Genomic DNA, 17,852 nt, shown 5'->3' with positions numbered 1-17,852 from the left:
GTTGAAATCTATTTTAAAAATTGTAAATGTTCCTTTTATTAGATAGTGGAGCTAATTTATCCTCTATTGCCTATTGTAATGCTTTTTATATTGAAAGGATTTTTTGTAATATAAACCAGAACACGAGCCTGAAGCATTCTGCACAATTTGTGTGCATTTCTTAAAAAAATAAAAATAAATAAAGGTATTGTGACAGTGCAGTGGGACATCTTTAATTTTCACTATTCACATGATTGGGGTTTTTTTATGTTAAGTACAGTCACTTTCTTACCAAAGGAGGAATAAACTCAGCTAAGATGAGGTATAAACTGAATCCAAAAAACCTAAGAGACAGGAAAGGCTGGCTGGCTCAGGGAGTGGCAGTGGGACTAGAGAGCCTTTCTCCTCTCCAGTGCCAGCACCGGCTTGCCTTGAGGTCAGGAAGGGCTGAGCCAGGAAGTGCAGGGACGTGCTTGAATTTTTAGCTTAAGTTTAGGGTTGTAAGAATCCAAGGTTTTGGTTCTGCCCATTGCAGACACAGGAACCAGGAACAAAAATCATTTGCAGAAACCCACTATGTAAATGCAGGCTTGTCTTTGTTCAGAACTCAGTCACCTGGAGAATACTTCTCAGCTGTGCAGAGGGCTGCACAAACACCTTGCAATGCTGCCCCTCTCTCCCTCAGGATAAGTGAGGTTCATTACCCTCATTTCAAAGATGGGGAAACTGATGCCTGGGAGGTGACGTGACTTGGCTATGGTCATCTAGCTAGTCAGTGGCAGAGACAGTATTAAAGCCTGAGAATTTTTACCTCCTAACTGTGTTTTTGGCTGCTAGCCTAGGCTGCCATTTAGCAGTTGTCCTTGTGCTTCTAGGCACAGTCCCTGTGAAATTTCAGCAAGGTGCTGCCGTGTACCTGCTGTCCAACCTACCTTTATAGAGTGGAAGAAACCATCCAGCAGTGCCTAATACCTGGTTCATCTCTGCTGTAGGATTTAATTCTATAATACAATTATAAACTCCCCCAGTCAAGCCAAAACGGAGGCAGCAACCCCCTGCTAGCTGTAAGCGTCTGGCAGTGCTGCATGGTATTGCCTGGGTCCTTCCCTTAGGGATACCCACAGTGCTCCAGCCCTGATCCTGAAAATCCTTCTCACTGTCCCTTGTAGGGTCAGCCATTCCCCACTGTTACTCATCACTAATGGTGGAGTGCACCTGTCAGCTGGTAACTAGCAATTGCCAGGGAGGATTGCACACCCCTTCTCAGACAAGGTACATCTCTCTCTGCAAGAGCTGAAAGGTGTAAATTGCAGTCCCGTGAGACAACCCCACTGCAGCTCAAAGAGAGATTTGATCATGCTAGTACTCCAACTGGAAGTGCAGCTACAGCAGACTTCGCTAACTTCCAACTCCAGCGTAGACATACCCAGATGGTCATCATGTGGTCCTGCTGTCTCTGTATGCATCAACCCTGGGCCCATGTTCCATATGCTCTCACTCCACATCACATTTGCAAATTAGTGTGCTACAGACTTCCCACTCGTCCATCCCTGCCCCAGTCCCTATGGCACCAATAGCACTTCGTTACATGAAGGGGGGGTGGGGGTGGAAGAGCAATGTAGCACACTAAAAATGCAGAGTAGGTTGCATTTATGCTCCATTTGATCTGTCTCTTCCTGGGAGCAGGCCTTTACATTGATTAGCATTGAATTGCCCCTCATGGCCAGTAGCCCTCTGCTCTCTCCACATCACTTAGGCTGGAGGGGGCAACAAACACCAGAGAACAGAATCATTGTGTCAGCTACCCATTTGGTCAAACACTTGAAATTATAGCAGCAAAAAAATTGACACTCCCATGCAGGAACAAGGGAGAGGGGCTGGGGCTTCTATGGAAGTTTAGGTGCTTTAAAACCCCTTTGGAAATCCTGAAATCAGCCTAGACTAGATTGCAACCAACCCTGAGCAATGTGTGATGGATGGTTCACTGCCATGGCAGATGCAGAGGTGGGGCCTTCTGACAGTGGTTCATAGCTAAAGCCTATTCAGCTATGCTGCATTGATTAATACAAACTGAGCCCTGATAGCCAGTGGTGTATGCAGGGGGCAGCATTTTTCTACCCATCCCCCCAAGAAAGATCCTTTCCTAGAACCTGCCTTAGTCCTGCTGAAATGAAATTAACCCAAAAAACCCAGGAGCCCCTTTGTTACAGGTTCCATTCCGGACAGTACCCCTGAGGCTCATAATGAATTTTAACTATATATTATCTTCTACTGGCCAGACTGGAGAGTTACACACAGCCCCAGCATTAGCAAGTAGCTTAGGGTCCAGAGTTTAAGCTCTCGCTGCACTGGGCTTAATTTTTTTTTTTTTTTTTTTTTTGGTTAAAAGATTTAGTATAAGCTCCAATATTTTCAGCATTTCCACTTGACACAGACATTGCAATGCACACAGCAGGCCAAGTTCCTGCAGCTGTTTGTAAATGCCAGAAGCAGGTAACGGAAACAAGCTTTAGGGGAGAGCTGTAGTGAAGATGTGCCAGGCTTTACCATGAATGCTCAGGGGATGTCCATGTTAACTTTAAATCAGGGATTTTTTTCTGGCTGATGCTAAGAAGTGGCCCTTAAAGCTAATGTTCTTCAGCAGCCACCTTAGCTCTGTTATTCACAGACAGTTCTGATTCTCAACAGCCAAGAGCCTGCACATGTTTATTCCAGGTCTGTCAGCTCTACTCCTGTGCACAGACTGGTCCAGCCCAACAGCTCCCCCTGTTGGTACATGAATAAGTCCATGCCATCTATCCAATCCTTCGGATTTCAGTACAGTGGAGAACAAGCAGCATGGTACTGGAAAGTGGGTGGGGCAAGGTACTATCTTCTCCAGGATTGTCACTAGAAGCATAGAAGAGCCAGTGCTGTGGAGCCAGGGTTAAGTCTTCCTCAGCCCCAAGAGCAATGGGAGGCAACGGTCAGGGAATAATGAAGTCCTGTTACGCCTTTGGAATGCCTGGGGAAGGCAAGATGGGCCTAGTACTTTTCCCTGCTCAGCCATTCTTTATGCCAGCCAAATAGAATCCTGAAGACACAAGACCTCAGCATTGGGTCCTTTTTTCTGCTGAATCCAAGGGGAAATTGGTACCTGTACATTAGAAGTGGAGAAGACCAGCTGGCTCATCTAGTCCCTCACTTCACTAGAGTAGGATTCACACAAGTACCTACAGAACAGTGATTTACCCCCTGCAGTCCTCATTGACATGAGCCTTTTTCTCACTCTCCCTAACAGTGATACAGCTCCACAAGCAGTAGCAAAGAGGGGGCTCTAGCATAGACAGGACATAAGAGGAGTATTTTAACCATGGCCTCATCTAGACTGAAGTAGGGGACTGGTTAAAGTGTCATTAGCTGATCTATGCTAGTGCACTCACTAGGGTTACCCGCAGGGGAACTACTGCAATAGGAATTAAGGGAAAAAATACAAGCAGCAGCCCAGACTATATACTAAACTTCTAAGACAATGAGGCTTATTCAGTTTTAGAGACTATTCAACAGCTCTTTACCTTTCTCCCCTAATGCAACCCAAGTGTTTTCTCCATCCTTTTGCACCACTCTCCCTTACAGAGATCCACACAAGATTTGGATGTAGCTTGGCTTGGAGTTTCACAGGACTGTGATGAGAAAGAGAATAAAGATGCCACCCTCTTTTCTTGCTGTATTTAACCCAGTGTGTCCTGCCAGCATTGCTATAGCATCTGTCAGCACAGAGTAAATACATTGGGTGTTGTCTCTAAAAACCGCAACACTCTCTGATTGGAGCTGTGTTAGTAGCCCTGCCTTAGAGGGCTGGCCAGGATTAGTGCTGAAATCTACTCACTAAAGGGGGAAAAGGCTCTATATGTGAGTGAAAGGCAAATGAACGGCTCCAAGCCTACAGGAGCTGGATTGAGTCCTTTGCTGGCTGCCTTTGCTTCCTCTCCCCTCTGGGATTCAGTTTCTATGTGCTGCAATCATTTTGTGCTTTGCTGAAAAGGTTTCTGAGCTTGTGATTCCACTGGCCAGTTTCCTCCATTGTCCCTGAGCCTGACTGGTCCTTTCGTCTTGTCAGCCTTCCCTGCTGCGTTCACTTGCCTTCTCTAGACAGATATGGGGAGGGCTGCAGGGGTCGGCTCTCCCCCTGCGCCTTATGTGGCAATGGAGCCAGCCCTGGGTTTACACACTGATTCATGCTGGTACGTGGGGGGAAAAAAGGGAATTGCTTTAGAACAAAAAGGGGGACAAAAAAAAAAAAAAAAAGGAAAGGAAAGTTATTAACAGAACCCCTCCTCTCCCCCCCCCCAAAAAGCCTCAGGGATTAGACTTTCTTGGGTCGCCGTCCAACTTGGTAATAATAGTAAACGGTGATAAGGGTGAAGAGGATCCGGCTGGTGAGGAGGAGCATGGCACCTGTGGATATCCGGCCACTCTCAACAAGGGTGATGGTGGTAACTGAAGGAGAAGGAGGGAGACAAGGCACAGGTTGATAGTGAAATAACAGTACATTTAAATAGAGGGCAGTTCTCTAGTGTCCTATAGTGGAAATTCTCAAAGAGGATTTATCCATCCTGAAAACTACAAGACAGCCTTGCAATTTCTGCCCATCGATCTGTTTGTCTGCTTCTAAACACTGCTGCCCCACTACATTATTCACCGAGTCTTTAAGCAACTGTGATTATATATCTTAAAGAAATAGAATACTGGGGCCACATTCAGCAGTGGAGTAAGTTACATATGGGTGTCGGAGAATAACCTCTGCTTCCACATGTTGTATGGACAGTGTCCCATGTATTGTGCAATTTCACAGTCACAGAATTTGCCATGGCATTCATCCCTTGCCCTAGACTAATAATCATTTAAAATTTCACTTAGCTTTCTTTTCTTTTTCCTATCTTCAGGCAGACAGCCTGAAATATCCTACTCAGTGTTAATTCTGAAACAGCTGACCGCTTAAATAGCGAGTTTGTTAATTTTATTGCTGATTTTCTTCAAAGCAGAAATATTAATAAAATGTGCTTATCTCACCAACAAACGCCTCAAGCAGGTAACGAGTTGTAGCTATGCCCTGCCAAAACCTGCCACTTTCCCCACATGGCAACTCTACAAAGCAGTCAATGAGCTGTCTATGCAAGAAACCGTGGCATATTGGAAACCAGGTGTGAACAGTGTAAAATATATTGAATTTAATACCAGAGCATGTTGTCCCACATGTTTTATTCATTTTCATATTTCATGTAATAAAAACCCTCCATTTTAATGTAAGTGAAGTGACCATAGAATTTCCAGTCTGCCACAGAATCGAGGGACCTAAATGCAGAATTTAACTCCAGCTTGCTGCGGAGTGCCTGGGGTAAGTGGGTCGGAAAGTGGGAGTTAGTGGCAAAACAGAGTTGGGTGGACCAATCTGGCATTCCATAGGTGTGCACACAACTATAACTTCCACCCCCTGTAGAAGGAATAGGGGGAGGGTAATGGGAAAAGAGACAGCAAGGAGGATGTAAGATTCTGAGCCTGATTCTCCACTGCCTTGTGCAGTCATTTATTTTGTTCCTACTTTCCACAGGCATGCTACTGTAACAGCATAATCCACTCCTTTAAGAGCAACCAGGACTATTCTGAGGCAGAGCCTGTTTAAGAATAGCTGCTTGGGCCTGGTATTGGGCATTATCAGACCCAGCTGGGGAGGTGTCAGGTGAATGATGAGCAGCTGATATCTGCCAAGGCTGAGAGAGACTGCTATAGAAAACCGGTTGCTTCCCAGGCAAATGGTCTATAGGCAACCTGGGGAAGAGCTGACACAAGTCTGGAGGCTCTGGCAAGGAAGTCCCAGGTAGCTATTGGATTCATGTTGAACTGTTTGAAAGTTGTTGGTACAATCAACAGTAGCCTGCAGAAAGGGCCTGAACAGATGCAGAGTGCGGCATTTAAACCCTTCTTGGGCTGATCAGGGATCCCACTGGCCTACAGCTCCTCTTGTGACTTTGTAGTGTTTTATGCCCTCTTTGCCCCCTTACTGCTCAGTTTGGGGATGACCACATGAGAAGCAAGGTGACAGAGACTTAGCCCCACTCTGCCCAGGAGGGCTGGGTATTACGGTGATGGTCACTCCACAAGCGTCAGACTGCATTGATGACTTTGCCTCCCCTACCGTATCCTCGCTCTTCAGCCCTCTGACTGGGTAAGTTTCACTCACGCGGAACACCAGAGGCCCAATTATGGTTTCAGCTGCGCTACAGTAAGTCTAGATAATGCCACTAAATTCAGTAAGGGGACTCCAGATTTCCACCAGTGTAAATAAGAGCAGAATCTTTCCCCCAGTGAATGCCAATCAGTGCAAGTTATGCTGTTTTGCCATTTACAGCATTCCCTTCTTCCCAGGCACTTGTGTGGGGAAGGGATAGCCTATCACTTGGCCAATCCCCTCTGCTTCCCTCCTGCCTCAGTAGAGCTACTCACCTAGGAACTGCACCCCAAAGTAACAGGCTTCTGTCAGCAGGGTCCAACGGATGATGACCTTCTCAGATGTGTACAGGGCATTCCACATGATAAGGGAGAGACCTGAGACAAGAACACATAGCAAAACTGCTTCACGGGCTGAGAGATGTGGCAGGGGAAAGGGGCAGCTCAGAGACCCCTCTACGGGGAATCTCAGAAGTAACAACAACTACTAATTCATGGGGCTAACACTCATAGGCATGATAGAGCTGTGCTGGTGGAACTGAATAATCTACTGTGGTGGCCCAAAGTTACAGACAGGGTTGCTGCAATGTATTTGGATAGATCCACCTTCCAGGCTTGACACTGCTAGAGTGCCCCAGCCTGAATCCTGTAACCAAACTGGTCTCCTCCACACTTAGATAATATGGTAATGCATGCACTAGAAATGCAAACACTCCAAACGTGGTGGGATGGAGAGGGGACCAGAGCGACTCATTGTGAACAATCCCAGGGTCAGGGAGGCAGTTTACTGGGACATATGGGACAGGGATAGCTCAGTGGTTTGAGCATTGGCCTGCTAAACCCAGGGTTGAGAGTTCAATCCTTGAGGGGGCCATTTAGGGATCTGGGGCAAAAATCTGTCTGGGGATTGGTCCTGCTTTGAGCAGGGGGTTGGACTAGATGGCCTCCTGAGGTCCCTTCCAACCCTGACATTCTATGACCACATAGAATGTGGTATGGAAGAACCACCTACAGCTCTGTGCTTACCACCCCACATGACTCACCAAGCTCCCAAAATCCAGATCCCAAATACACCTCTACCCAGATATAACACTGTCCTCGGGAGCCAAAAAAAAAATCTTACCACATTATAGGTAAAACCGTGTTATATCGAACTTGCTTTGATCCGCCGGAGCACGCAGCCCTGCCCCCCTGGAGCGCTGCTTTACCGCGTTATATCCGAATTTGTGTTATATCGGGTCGCATTATATCGGGGTACAGGTATATGCTTATTACTGGAGCCAGCCTTTTGCCTTGCTTGGCTCTGAGTCATGTTCATGCCTTTCCCAGAAAGCACCACTGTTCAGCAGCCCTGGTACAGAGAGAGCGAAGTCCTGTCCTGACCTTATATTGGAGGAGACAAAGGGAAACCAGAGGCCAACAAAAGGGGAGCTGTATCACAGAACTGGGGGTTTCCAAGAGCAGGCTGTGTGTGCTGTGCTTCCATTCTGCACCACCAGGTGCTGCTACAGGCTAAGGAGAGGAGATGGGCAGTGGATAAGCAAAGAACGGGTTTTCCATATGTACCAGAACCCCTGATCCTACTACCTACCAAGCACAGTACCCTTGGGTGATTCCTGCCACCATTAAAAGATAAGACCTTGCACTTGGACCCACTGTCATAAGCAGTCCCCTCACTCCAGCCATCACTCCCTCTGTACAGTATCCTCAGCATCCCAGCGACAGATTCAAAGAGTGAGCAGACCTTGTGGGCCTGGTCTGTGTATGTTTAGTGCTAGTGAAAGGCAGCAGGGCAAGCTTCTCCCCTCCCCACTACACACACCATCCTGGGAGTCTGAACTTCCATAAAACCAGTTTATTCATCGTCATTCCCAAGAGAAATCTGCTGGCACTACATTTTCCCTAAGCCTCCCACCTTCAGCTCCTCCACCCTCCAGTTTTGCTGCCACCTCCTCCTCCCCACATGGCACTGAAAAAGGGCTGACTAGTGTTCTGAATCTTTCTAGGCTTGTTAAGGCTGGAGGTGGCAGAACATGGAGCTGGGAGAGGCAGCCCTGCTTCCCCCAAAGATTCCAGCCTCAGAGGGACAAGGGAATTGCCACACTGGAACAGGCCAATGCCTTGCCTAGCCCAGTATCCCCATGTTCTGCATCAAAGCTAGATGGGCCATCTAGCCTGGTCTCCCCCACCCCCTCCTGTTGAACCAGTTCCTATCAATGGCCCTTCCAGTCTAGTATTCCATTTCTGGCAGCTTGCAATCTCCTCTCCTCACACGGTGCAATACAATGTTAGAGACAGTATGGAGGGAGGGGGTTTTCTTGATCCTAGAGCTAGGAGGGAGATGGAACTTTTTGCAAACCAAAAAAAAAAAAAAAAAACCCCAAACCACTTGAAGAGGCATTTACCCTGACGTTGCCTGGCTCTGTCCTAACCCGATCTGAGGTTAGGTCTGGTACAGAGCTTTCCTTCCTCCTCCCCATTAGGATTCTTCACTCAGAGCTTCTCAACATCTCCCCTGTTAGTCCCACAGACTGAATCTCTAAGCTCAGTCTCAGCATTACTTACTGAGGAGGGCTCCTCCGTACAGCCTGATAGGAGTCTTGCTGTTGACGGATTCTTCTTCAAAGATGGCATCATAGAGCTGATCAGGGAAAGTGAGAGCCTAAAAGGAGAGGAAAGGAGACCGAGGGAATCTCAGTTGCTCTGCATGAGATCGGGTCACTTGAAGATAATAAAAGTGGAAGAGCAGCAGCTCCCCCTGGGTTGGAGAGCGCAGACTGTACACCAGGGGTGCTACATGTGTTTTGGGTCACTTGTGGGGGGTGGGATTAGAGAGGAATAGCCTCCAGGATCTCCTCTGTGACTGAGACCCCTGCTGCCAACTCTGGTTTTATGAACCTGCTACTAGAGGCTGGGACTCAGGTGTTAGGAACAACCTGTCAGGGAAGCTGTTGGTAAAACCCATTACAGAGAGACAGCTGATCACAGGCCAGGAAGAGAAAGTGGCAGCAGCTTTTGGAGGGTGGTGATGACAGAATAATGCATAGGGCCATGGAGATTGCTAGGTCATGACTGCACTTTGGTAGCCCCAGGTTGGGCTCTTTCTGGGAATGGGTCTCCCACTTACCATGATGGCGACCCCAGAAAATATGATGGCAGAGACGAACTGCCAGACCCTGCATGGGAAGAAACACAGATCAGAGGCACAGAGATTCCCCAAACCCTCACTCTTCCATCTGCCCAAGCGGGGTGGCCCCAGGTATATCCCAGAGGATATCAGGGAAGAGGGAATTCAGTTTGTGATCCTTTATGTGGATGGAGAGACTGTCTTTGAGTAGAAGCAGCCAGCATGGAATACAGATAACCACCAAGGGATTTCTTGGCTAGCTGGAACACAATCAGTTCGGGGCATCTGACCGAGGAAGCCTTTGCCATATACAAGTCAGCTGGGCATTTGGGGCCTGATTGATTTCAGTGGTGCACAATGGAGCAGGGACAGGTCTCCTTTGGGCATCAGTGCATAGGTTAATGGGCTGGGGTATTGCACATTCAGTTTTTCTCCTTTCAGCCACTCTTCTAGGCTTGTGGCACCTTTAAGACTAACAGAAGTATTGGGAGCATAAGCTTTCGTGGGTAAGAACCTCACTTCTTCAGATGCAAGAAGGCTGAAGAAGTGAGGTTCTTACCCACGAAAGCTTATGCTCCCAATACTTCTGTTAGTCTTAAAGGTGCCACAGGACCCTCTGTTGCTTTTTACAGATTCAGACTAACACGGCTACCCCTCTGATACTCTTCTAGGCTTGTCTATAGTCACAAGGTTTGATTTAGTAGCCAATAAGGGCTGGGCACCCAACTGGACATTTCCATCAGCTACAGGCCAGCCTAGAACCCCGGCACACCCAGCTTACCCCCAAACTCATCAGCTCATACAGACCCACTATTTCTCTTTACTCACTCAAGATTCCACCCTGACACATTTGGCAAACCTCTCCTACAAGACACTGTACTTCTGCTTGTAGCCAACAGGCTGCATAGTCTCCCAAGTCCCTGTAGTCCCTTAGCTTGAAGGTAACTTGCTCACAGCTGCCTAAAAAAGTTTCTATGGCTTAAAAAACAAAACAAACAAACAAACAACACACACCACAATCCTCTCATAAAAGAGGCCCCAGCACACCTTGGGACACATAAATTAGACTCAATTCATCCAGTCCACACCTGGGACACGGGCAGTATATAACTCTGCCTTGTGACAGAATTCCCAGGTCCAAAGCCAGCCCAGAGGTTTCTCACCCCATGAGAGTCACTCTCCCAGCACTGGCTCAGCAACAGCTCAAAATGCAGGGTTTACCCCCTTGTATTGAAATGGTACTATATCCACATTCAGAGCTCAGAGATAACCACTGAGGCAGAGACCTAACGTAAGATTCCAGATGATGTTTAACGCCAGGGGCTCTGTTCTAGAACACTGGGGAGACCCTCTTAGACACCATACAAGAGTGTGAGTCCTCACTCGACCCCCCCCCACCCCACCCCCATTACACAGATGAGTGACACCTATGGTCAGATCCTCAAAGGAATTTAGGTGCCTACCTCCTCTTGAAATGGAAGTTAGATGCTTAGGTACCTTGGAGGATCTGCACTGTATAGGTGAGTGATACCTTCATACCACCACATAGCATACAACTGGGACAGGCCCATCAAAGAGGTAGGGATGTCACCATGCCTCACACAAGTGAGAGTCTCGATACACAAGTGAGAAATCTGCTGTGCATACTGCAAAAGTGTAATACTCTACCCACCCAGCCCGCACAGGGGACACAACCCAGTAAACCCCCTACTGCACAGGAGACATCCACACACATACAGCATGGGTGAGACACCTGTCCATGTTCAGGGTCATCCTGGGAGTGCCTGTACAGCCACCTGGGCTCAGCCCATCAGCACAGGTGCCCTGTTATAAGAAGTGTCTGCCTCCCTGACCATTGTATTGACAAGTAGCCCCAAGTGCACCCTTCTGTGGCTAGCAAGGCTAAGGAGGATGCAAGGCTGCAAATGGGAGTGGGGAGAAGGCAGCAGCCCATGTAAATATTTAGGCCCAAGACCTCCCTTAATGTCACCAGCCTCATCCCAACTGTACAGCCTGAGTGCTCAGACTCTCCATGGAAACTTACCTGAGCCCCAAGGGTTCCCGCACAGCAAATTTTATTTCATTTCCCAGCACTTGACTGATCTGAAATTCAAATGAGAACACATGGTGTCTGAACAGCCTGTCCCCACGTTCCTGCAAACAATCTCGGTCAGCCTGAGGAGAGGACACACATCCAACCCTATGGGGGGAAATCTTATCTCTGGGTGGAATCTCTGCTCCCTCATCTAGATCTGTTGGCCTCCTTTGGCAAGTTCCCAAAGGGTCGTTTGATTATTTGGAGCCCCACCCCCTAAGGAAACTCCCTCCTCCTCTCATTGGAATGAGGTGCACTCTTCCCTTCCCCTTCCCTCCCCCCCATGGAGATCTCCTCTTATGGGTGGGAGGGAGCAGCTGTCTGTTTACACAGATAGTAGCTGCTGGCTGTGGAGAAATATGCATGGGGCCATGATTCTCCAAGATGTCCATTCTGTAGATGGATTCCTTCACTAGTAACAGACCCCCCTCATGGATCCCACTCCCCTTGAAGTGTTCCATTCTGTAGACCACCAGGAAGCATCCTCTGACCACAGTTTAAGAGCCACTCTTCTAGGAGTATCCACAACCAGGTATAGGGTATGGGGAGATATACACCCTTAGGAGTTATGGATTAATGCAGGCAGACAAGACCCCCCCCCCCTTCCCCCCACATTATCCCTATTCCCTCTGATTTCACAGCTTCACACTATCAGACTCTGGCTAACCCCAATAAAATAACATTCTCTCTCTATGTCCCAGGTAGGGTGGGAGTGTAGCGGAGTGCAGAATGGCAGCCATGTTTGCCTGCACAGTTACCAAGATGCCTCCATCTCACTCAAGGCTCCTCAGTCTTCCATACCATGCTCACCAAATTCCAACACTCACAAGCACACATCCTCAGATAGATTCAAGAGCCCAATGGGCCAGTTCCCATGAATTTCAAATGGGGTATCCTGACAATGGGTATGGCTGGTTTATGGGGTACTCCCAAACACCTGAGGAGCCAGTAGAAGTAAATGAGCACCAGCAGGAGACTGGAAGCAGGAAATGGGAGACGAGAGGCTGGTTACAGGTTGCCTAGTGTATCTCAGATGTGAGGCATTTAGTCCCTTCCACTCTTCTGGGAATATCAAACTGTCTCAGCTCTAGTGGGGATCCTGCTGGCAGGCAGCCATTTAAAACACAGTTAGAATAAATGCATGTCTCCATAGAGCCAAAGGTTACATTTCCTAAAGGGGATCTGTCAGATTGGCATCATCCGGTCCAACCGGCATGGCTCCAGGGCCTGAAGCAGAGGAGGGAGCCAAAGTTCAGTAGTTTTAGGTCAATAGATGTGGGGGGAGGAGAAAGCAAACCCAAAAGGTTTCCATTTTGTTCCAGAGCTGATCAGGAGCCCAGCAAGGGATCATTTAGGAGATTAAAGGAGAACAACAGCAGAAAGGCCTCCCTGTAGGCACACAAGGCAACAGCAAAGGGGCACTATGCAGAGGAAAGAGAGACCTTTACCAAGCAAATGAGAACAAAGGTGACACAGGCAGCCCTGAGTAGCTTCCTGCCTGTCTCCAGCCAGCATTGTCAGCTGGGGAGGAAAAAACAGCTGTGTGTTCCATTCGGTGTCATTTCCTGCATGTAGGGAAAGGCATGGGGGAGGCCCTCAGGGCCAGAGAGAGCTACTTACAGCTGAGACAAGTTTAGGCAAGTACTCTTTCCACACCCTCCAGTGCCAGACTAGTCCCAGGTGGTGTTCAGGGACAACTCTCAGCAGGATAATAATGTTCCCAGGGAAGACTAGGCCGAGGTGGCCTTCCAGAAGAGCACAAGGCAGTTATCTGGATTTGGGTTGTTGTTGTTGTTTTTTTAAAAAAAAACACGACTCCATTCATCCATTTACAACCCAATCCTCCATGGGCACCAGGAGTGTCTTATAAATAATTGCACCAATTTCTGAGGTATCTGCATCAGATTATGCCGAGTGAATTGACTGGCTGTGCTGTGTGCATAAAGCACAAGCTCAGAGTCACCTAATGGGTGCCCTCACAATAAAATTCCAGCAGTGGTTTAATAGTTTAAAGACAGTGTTCATATCGATTAATGTGAAAGCCGTTTACAGCCAGCCTTAGCACATCAGAAGAGCATAGTGCACGGTGCTTAAATTGCTGCTTTATTCTTGCCATGATAGCCCATCTCCATGATTTATAGAAATCTGAGGAAAACAACAGCTGCAGCATTCTCCAGCAAAGGGGTTCTAGAAATTAAAGTAGAGGTGGAAGGGGCTCCAAGAGTGAGAGATCAGTGATCCCCTTCCCATTATAGTCCAGCTGGCTGTCAGATATCAAGTCTCAATTAGCATTTTGGGCACATCTCATCCCCTGGTCAAGACTATATTTTCCTTTTACATGCATAGATTTGTTTTCAGCCCCAGACAAACTTAATTACACATCTCTGTGCCAGACATACCAAGGCATCAGACGTTTTTTGTAAATACCCAATTCCAAGGGATCTTTTCCTGTACAGGTTCCCACCCAAGGAAGTGTTGCCATTCTGCCTCAAGCGTTGACAAATGCCCATTTCCTTCCTTGCTATGTCTCGCAATGATTCCAAAATACTTACTTTGAATTCAACTTGCAAAATTAGAATCAGGAACTGGCTTTGATGGGTTGCGTGAGTCAATCCAATTCAGCTCTTCCAAAACAGAGGGTCATTTGTGAAGTTCAGAGCTGGGTTGAACTGTGAACACCCCCAAAGGTTTGGGTGTGTTTGTATCTGGGGTTTGATTTGCACCTGCCTCTCACATTAATGAGGCTCAACTGAGCAAGTCTGGACAGATATGACCAACTGGACAGGCCTTCCCTAGCCCCAACATTTTGAAAGTGATTTAGATAAAGGATCCAGGTAGAATTAGAAGTGGACAATGATCTATGAAAGTGACCTGATACTGTATGTCTTTTTCATCTCTAACTCCTAAGACTATGGGCCAGATACTCGACCACAACTAAGTCCCCTTTGTGCAGCTCCAGTGACACTCCTAAAGGGGCAAGTTGGGGGTTCTTCTAATGGAGGGGAAGCTCCTAGTGATATAAAGTTACCCAACGCCCCTTGACTTCCCCTCCATATATGTGGCATTCCAGGGCAGGCCTAGAAAGTGACAGAGGTGAGAAGGGGTGGGTGATGAGTGTACTGCTCTGTCAATCCTGGACCAATGTTATGAGCCCTAGGGGGAGCATTCCTGTGGCTGCTCTGATTTATGTTGGGCTGATTCAGCCCCATATGGCCCTGATATTGGGGAGGTATCTTAAAGCCACCTGTGCCTCCCACACTCAGCTGCACCCAGCATGAGCTCAACTGAGGATCAAGCCCCATGACTAATTCCTTCAAGCGACTGTCAATCCCTGCTCTTCAGTGTCTGGCAGTCTAGCATTTGCAATTCCCTGTCAAAAGCTTCTATGTTATTGCCCTTACACAGGCACTGCTGACTATGGAGAACTCTTGTTTCTGTATCTCTGTATGAGCAATACAATGTGCGTGTGTGTGTGTGTGTGTGTGTGTGCGCGCATGAGAGAGAGAGAGAGAGAGAGAGAGAGAGAGAGAGATGGTGACAGACAAAAAGAAAGATGAAGCTCTGTGTGTGTCAGCATGAGCATGGGGAGGGGTGTGGGGGGGGAATGGATGGATGTTTGTGTCTGACTGTGTTCTCAAAGAGAATATAAACCACCCACAAAGTTATGTATATTCCCAAATTTATAAAGCTTCATCTCTAATAAGGTGAGAATAGCAGCTTGAAACTCCAGGCCCTGCCGCCCCCAGAGGCCTGGCAATTCCACCCACGGCTGCGATTCTGCTGTATGCCACACCAGATGTAGCTGCATCTCAGTTGCAAAGCATTTCCTGAAGGGCTTACTGCACCAAAGGACAGTGAAAGAGTCAAATGGTCACTGAGTCCCCCACCCACCCACCCAATCACTGGATGTGGGTTCCAGTGATTATTATGTCGCAAAGATAATATGCTGTGGTGATTTGGGTGATGGGCTATTCTAAATCTTGCAGCTAGGCAGATGCTAGGATTTCAGGGATCCCAGCCTAAATTTTTAATCTGTCCTCTGCCTTTCCCAACATCTCTATTTCCCCTTTTCTCTTGCCCTGAGCACATTTTCCCATTTCCCCTCCCCTATACACACTTCTGTTGTCTTCCTCTTTCCTGCCCTCTTCATGTATCTTACTCCCTCCCCCCAAAATCACATTTCAGGTTGCTTCACTGATATGCTGTTATTTTACATTCACAAAAGTTTTTAGAAATAGGCATCCCTTTTGCTTAGTCCCTTTCCACCGGACAGAGACCAAGCCCCACTATCCAAACCAATCTTCTCAGCTCAACTTGCATTGGCTAGAGAGGTCTGAGCCAGGGCCGGCGCAACCCATTAGGCGACCTAGGTGGTTGCCTAGGGCGCTACAATTGGGGGGGGGGGCAGTGACCACGGCGGTATTTTGGCAGCGGGACCTTCTGCTGCCTCGGGGGGGGGGGCATTTCGGGATGGGACCTTCCACCGCCTAGAGCGGCAGAAAAGCTGGCAGCGCTCCTGGTCTGAGCCTCAGAGTCCAAATCCCAATCCAGAATTTTGGTTTGGCCCATCCTGGAGACAGGCCCAAGCTGCATGGTTCACATTTGAATTTCCCCAAAGCTCAGGGTGTGTTTGGATGTGGAGGATTTTGCTTTGGGTTCCTCCCTACTACCCACTTGTTTTTAATCTCAGGCAGAGGCTGAGCCTCATCCCATTATCTATCTGGTCTTTGCTATTTCTTGTTTTTTTGACCACTCCTCTGCAGTGAAATGTCTTTTGTGGCATGCAGCTAAATGAAAAGGTTACTAGAGATTCCTGATGCAGAGCATCTCCCAACTTCTGATCTCCACAGGTCTCCCTGCAAGTCTTTATTACAGACCATTGCAAACATCTATCCTGCCCCAAAGAACATGGGGTTCAAAGATGGATTGCCAACTTGTTCCCCTACTGCCCTTTCCTCTTTCCCTTCCCCATCAATAGCAGTTTGGTGCAAGTAAAAACAACATGTTTGAGCCTCGTGCACTGCCTGGAACCAGTTTTCCCTTCTTTGTGCTGAGAGATGTCAATGAGGGGCACAATGGGGGAGGGCGGTGCAAGTTCCCCAGTTCTCACCCTCCTCAGGGACACCCAATGTCTGACCCATTGTAAGAGGCTCTTTCAATCCCCCTTTTCCCTGCTGTGGGGCAGACAAGAACACCACCCCTGCTGTCTCTCTGTTTAGGACCATCCAAGTTCCTCACCCCATACACCCAGAATAGTGTTATGGTATCGCAGTGCATGGAGGTGGTTCTTACCTTAGACCTATGAACTTCCCCATCATCATCTTCCCCTCCAACTCCCAAGATCTTCCGTGTCTTGAGTCGGCTCACCAGGTCCGTCTGGCTATGCTTCTTCATTAGAGGTGGGGGTTGCTTGGTTGCCATGGTGACTCACGAGCAGTTGCTGGCTTTGGAAGAAACTGAAAGGACAGAGGAAGTCAAAAGTGCTGACAAGGAGCATCTCTCATAGGATTGGACCCCTTATGAGGGACTAAGCATCCTCCCATTAAAGGTGCTGGAGACACTTAGCAGGATTGAACCCAAAAATAGTTGGGTGTCCTCCATGGACAAGAGTGGGGCATTGCTGTTCTCATGACAGGTCAGGCTAGATTTGTCCACAGCTGGACAGAGGAGTCTTAGTTCATTTTGAACCAATGAAGAGCATTTCTACCTATTTGTTACCGCCGTACCCATTTGAAAGAAAGCACCAGAGCTCAAAGAAAGGGAGGTTCTGTGACTTTAACATAGTTACTTTAGGGCTGGTGACAGTGTCAGACTGACAGTCTTGGGGACTGATGCCCCAGAACAAGTCAAGTACAGGCAGCAACACTGCAAACTGGCTTCCCCTCTAATTCCCTGACCAGGAGCAACTCCTTGGGCTCTAGAAGGAAGTTCCATCACCATGATCGATTCACTTGTTGGCCTCTCTGCCATGTCTGTGTGCAAGGAGCGCCACGTGGCCCATTGTGTGGGTAGATTTTTTTAATGTGGACACATGTCCCCACAGGAACAGAGACCCATCACCATTTCACACTGGTAACCTCCAGGGAGCTCTCCATTAAGGAGTTCCAGACAAGAGAGCATTAGCAGCTGCATCCCCAGAGTTCCCTTCCTCTCTAACTGCATCAAAGACCCAAGGAAATTCTGTCCACAGAGAATAAATTCTACATTTTGAGTTTCCTCAGAAGCCACAAAAGTGGCTCAAAAACCATAGAAGAAACCTGCAGCATAAACATTCTTTTCATGGCTGCTCCAATTAAACCTCTGCTCCGTGTGCTTTTATCTTCCTAATTATAGTGGGTGGAAGAGCTTTGTTATCAGCTGGGAGCCTGTCTTCTCTCCAGATGACAGAAGGAGGGGGAGCCCAGCCAATCCAAAACCTTCTGTTGGACTAGCTAGTACTAAGTG

The 17,852-nt window shown here is 47.9% G+C and overlaps 1 protein-coding gene across 1 annotated transcript; it reads right to left on the bottom strand.

The window, feature by feature from the left end:
- Nucleotides 1–4,324: 4,324 nt before the first annotated feature.
- Nucleotides 4,325–16,829, bottom strand: TP53I11 (tumor protein p53 inducible protein 11). Its single transcript, XM_065404147.1, has 6 exons — nt 16,701–16,829; nt 11,358–11,416; nt 9,314–9,362; nt 8,752–8,848; nt 6,463–6,564; nt 4,325–4,458 (listed from the first exon to the last, which is right to left on the bottom strand). The coding sequence occupies exons 1-6, from the start codon at nt 16,827–16,829 to the stop codon at nt 4,325–4,327; spliced, it is 570 nt and encodes a 189-aa protein (XP_065260219.1).
- Between the last annotated feature and the right edge of the window lie 1,023 nt (nt 16,830–17,852).

The sequence above is a fragment of the Emys orbicularis genome, chromosome 4, assembly GCF_028017835.1.
Source record: "Emys orbicularis isolate rEmyOrb1 chromosome 4, rEmyOrb1.hap1, whole genome shotgun sequence".
NCBI classification, from domain to species: domain Eukaryota; kingdom Metazoa; phylum Chordata; order Testudines; family Emydidae; genus Emys; species Emys orbicularis.
Note: the sequence above shows the minus strand (reverse complement) of the source record. Positions and strands in the feature narration are given on the sequence as shown.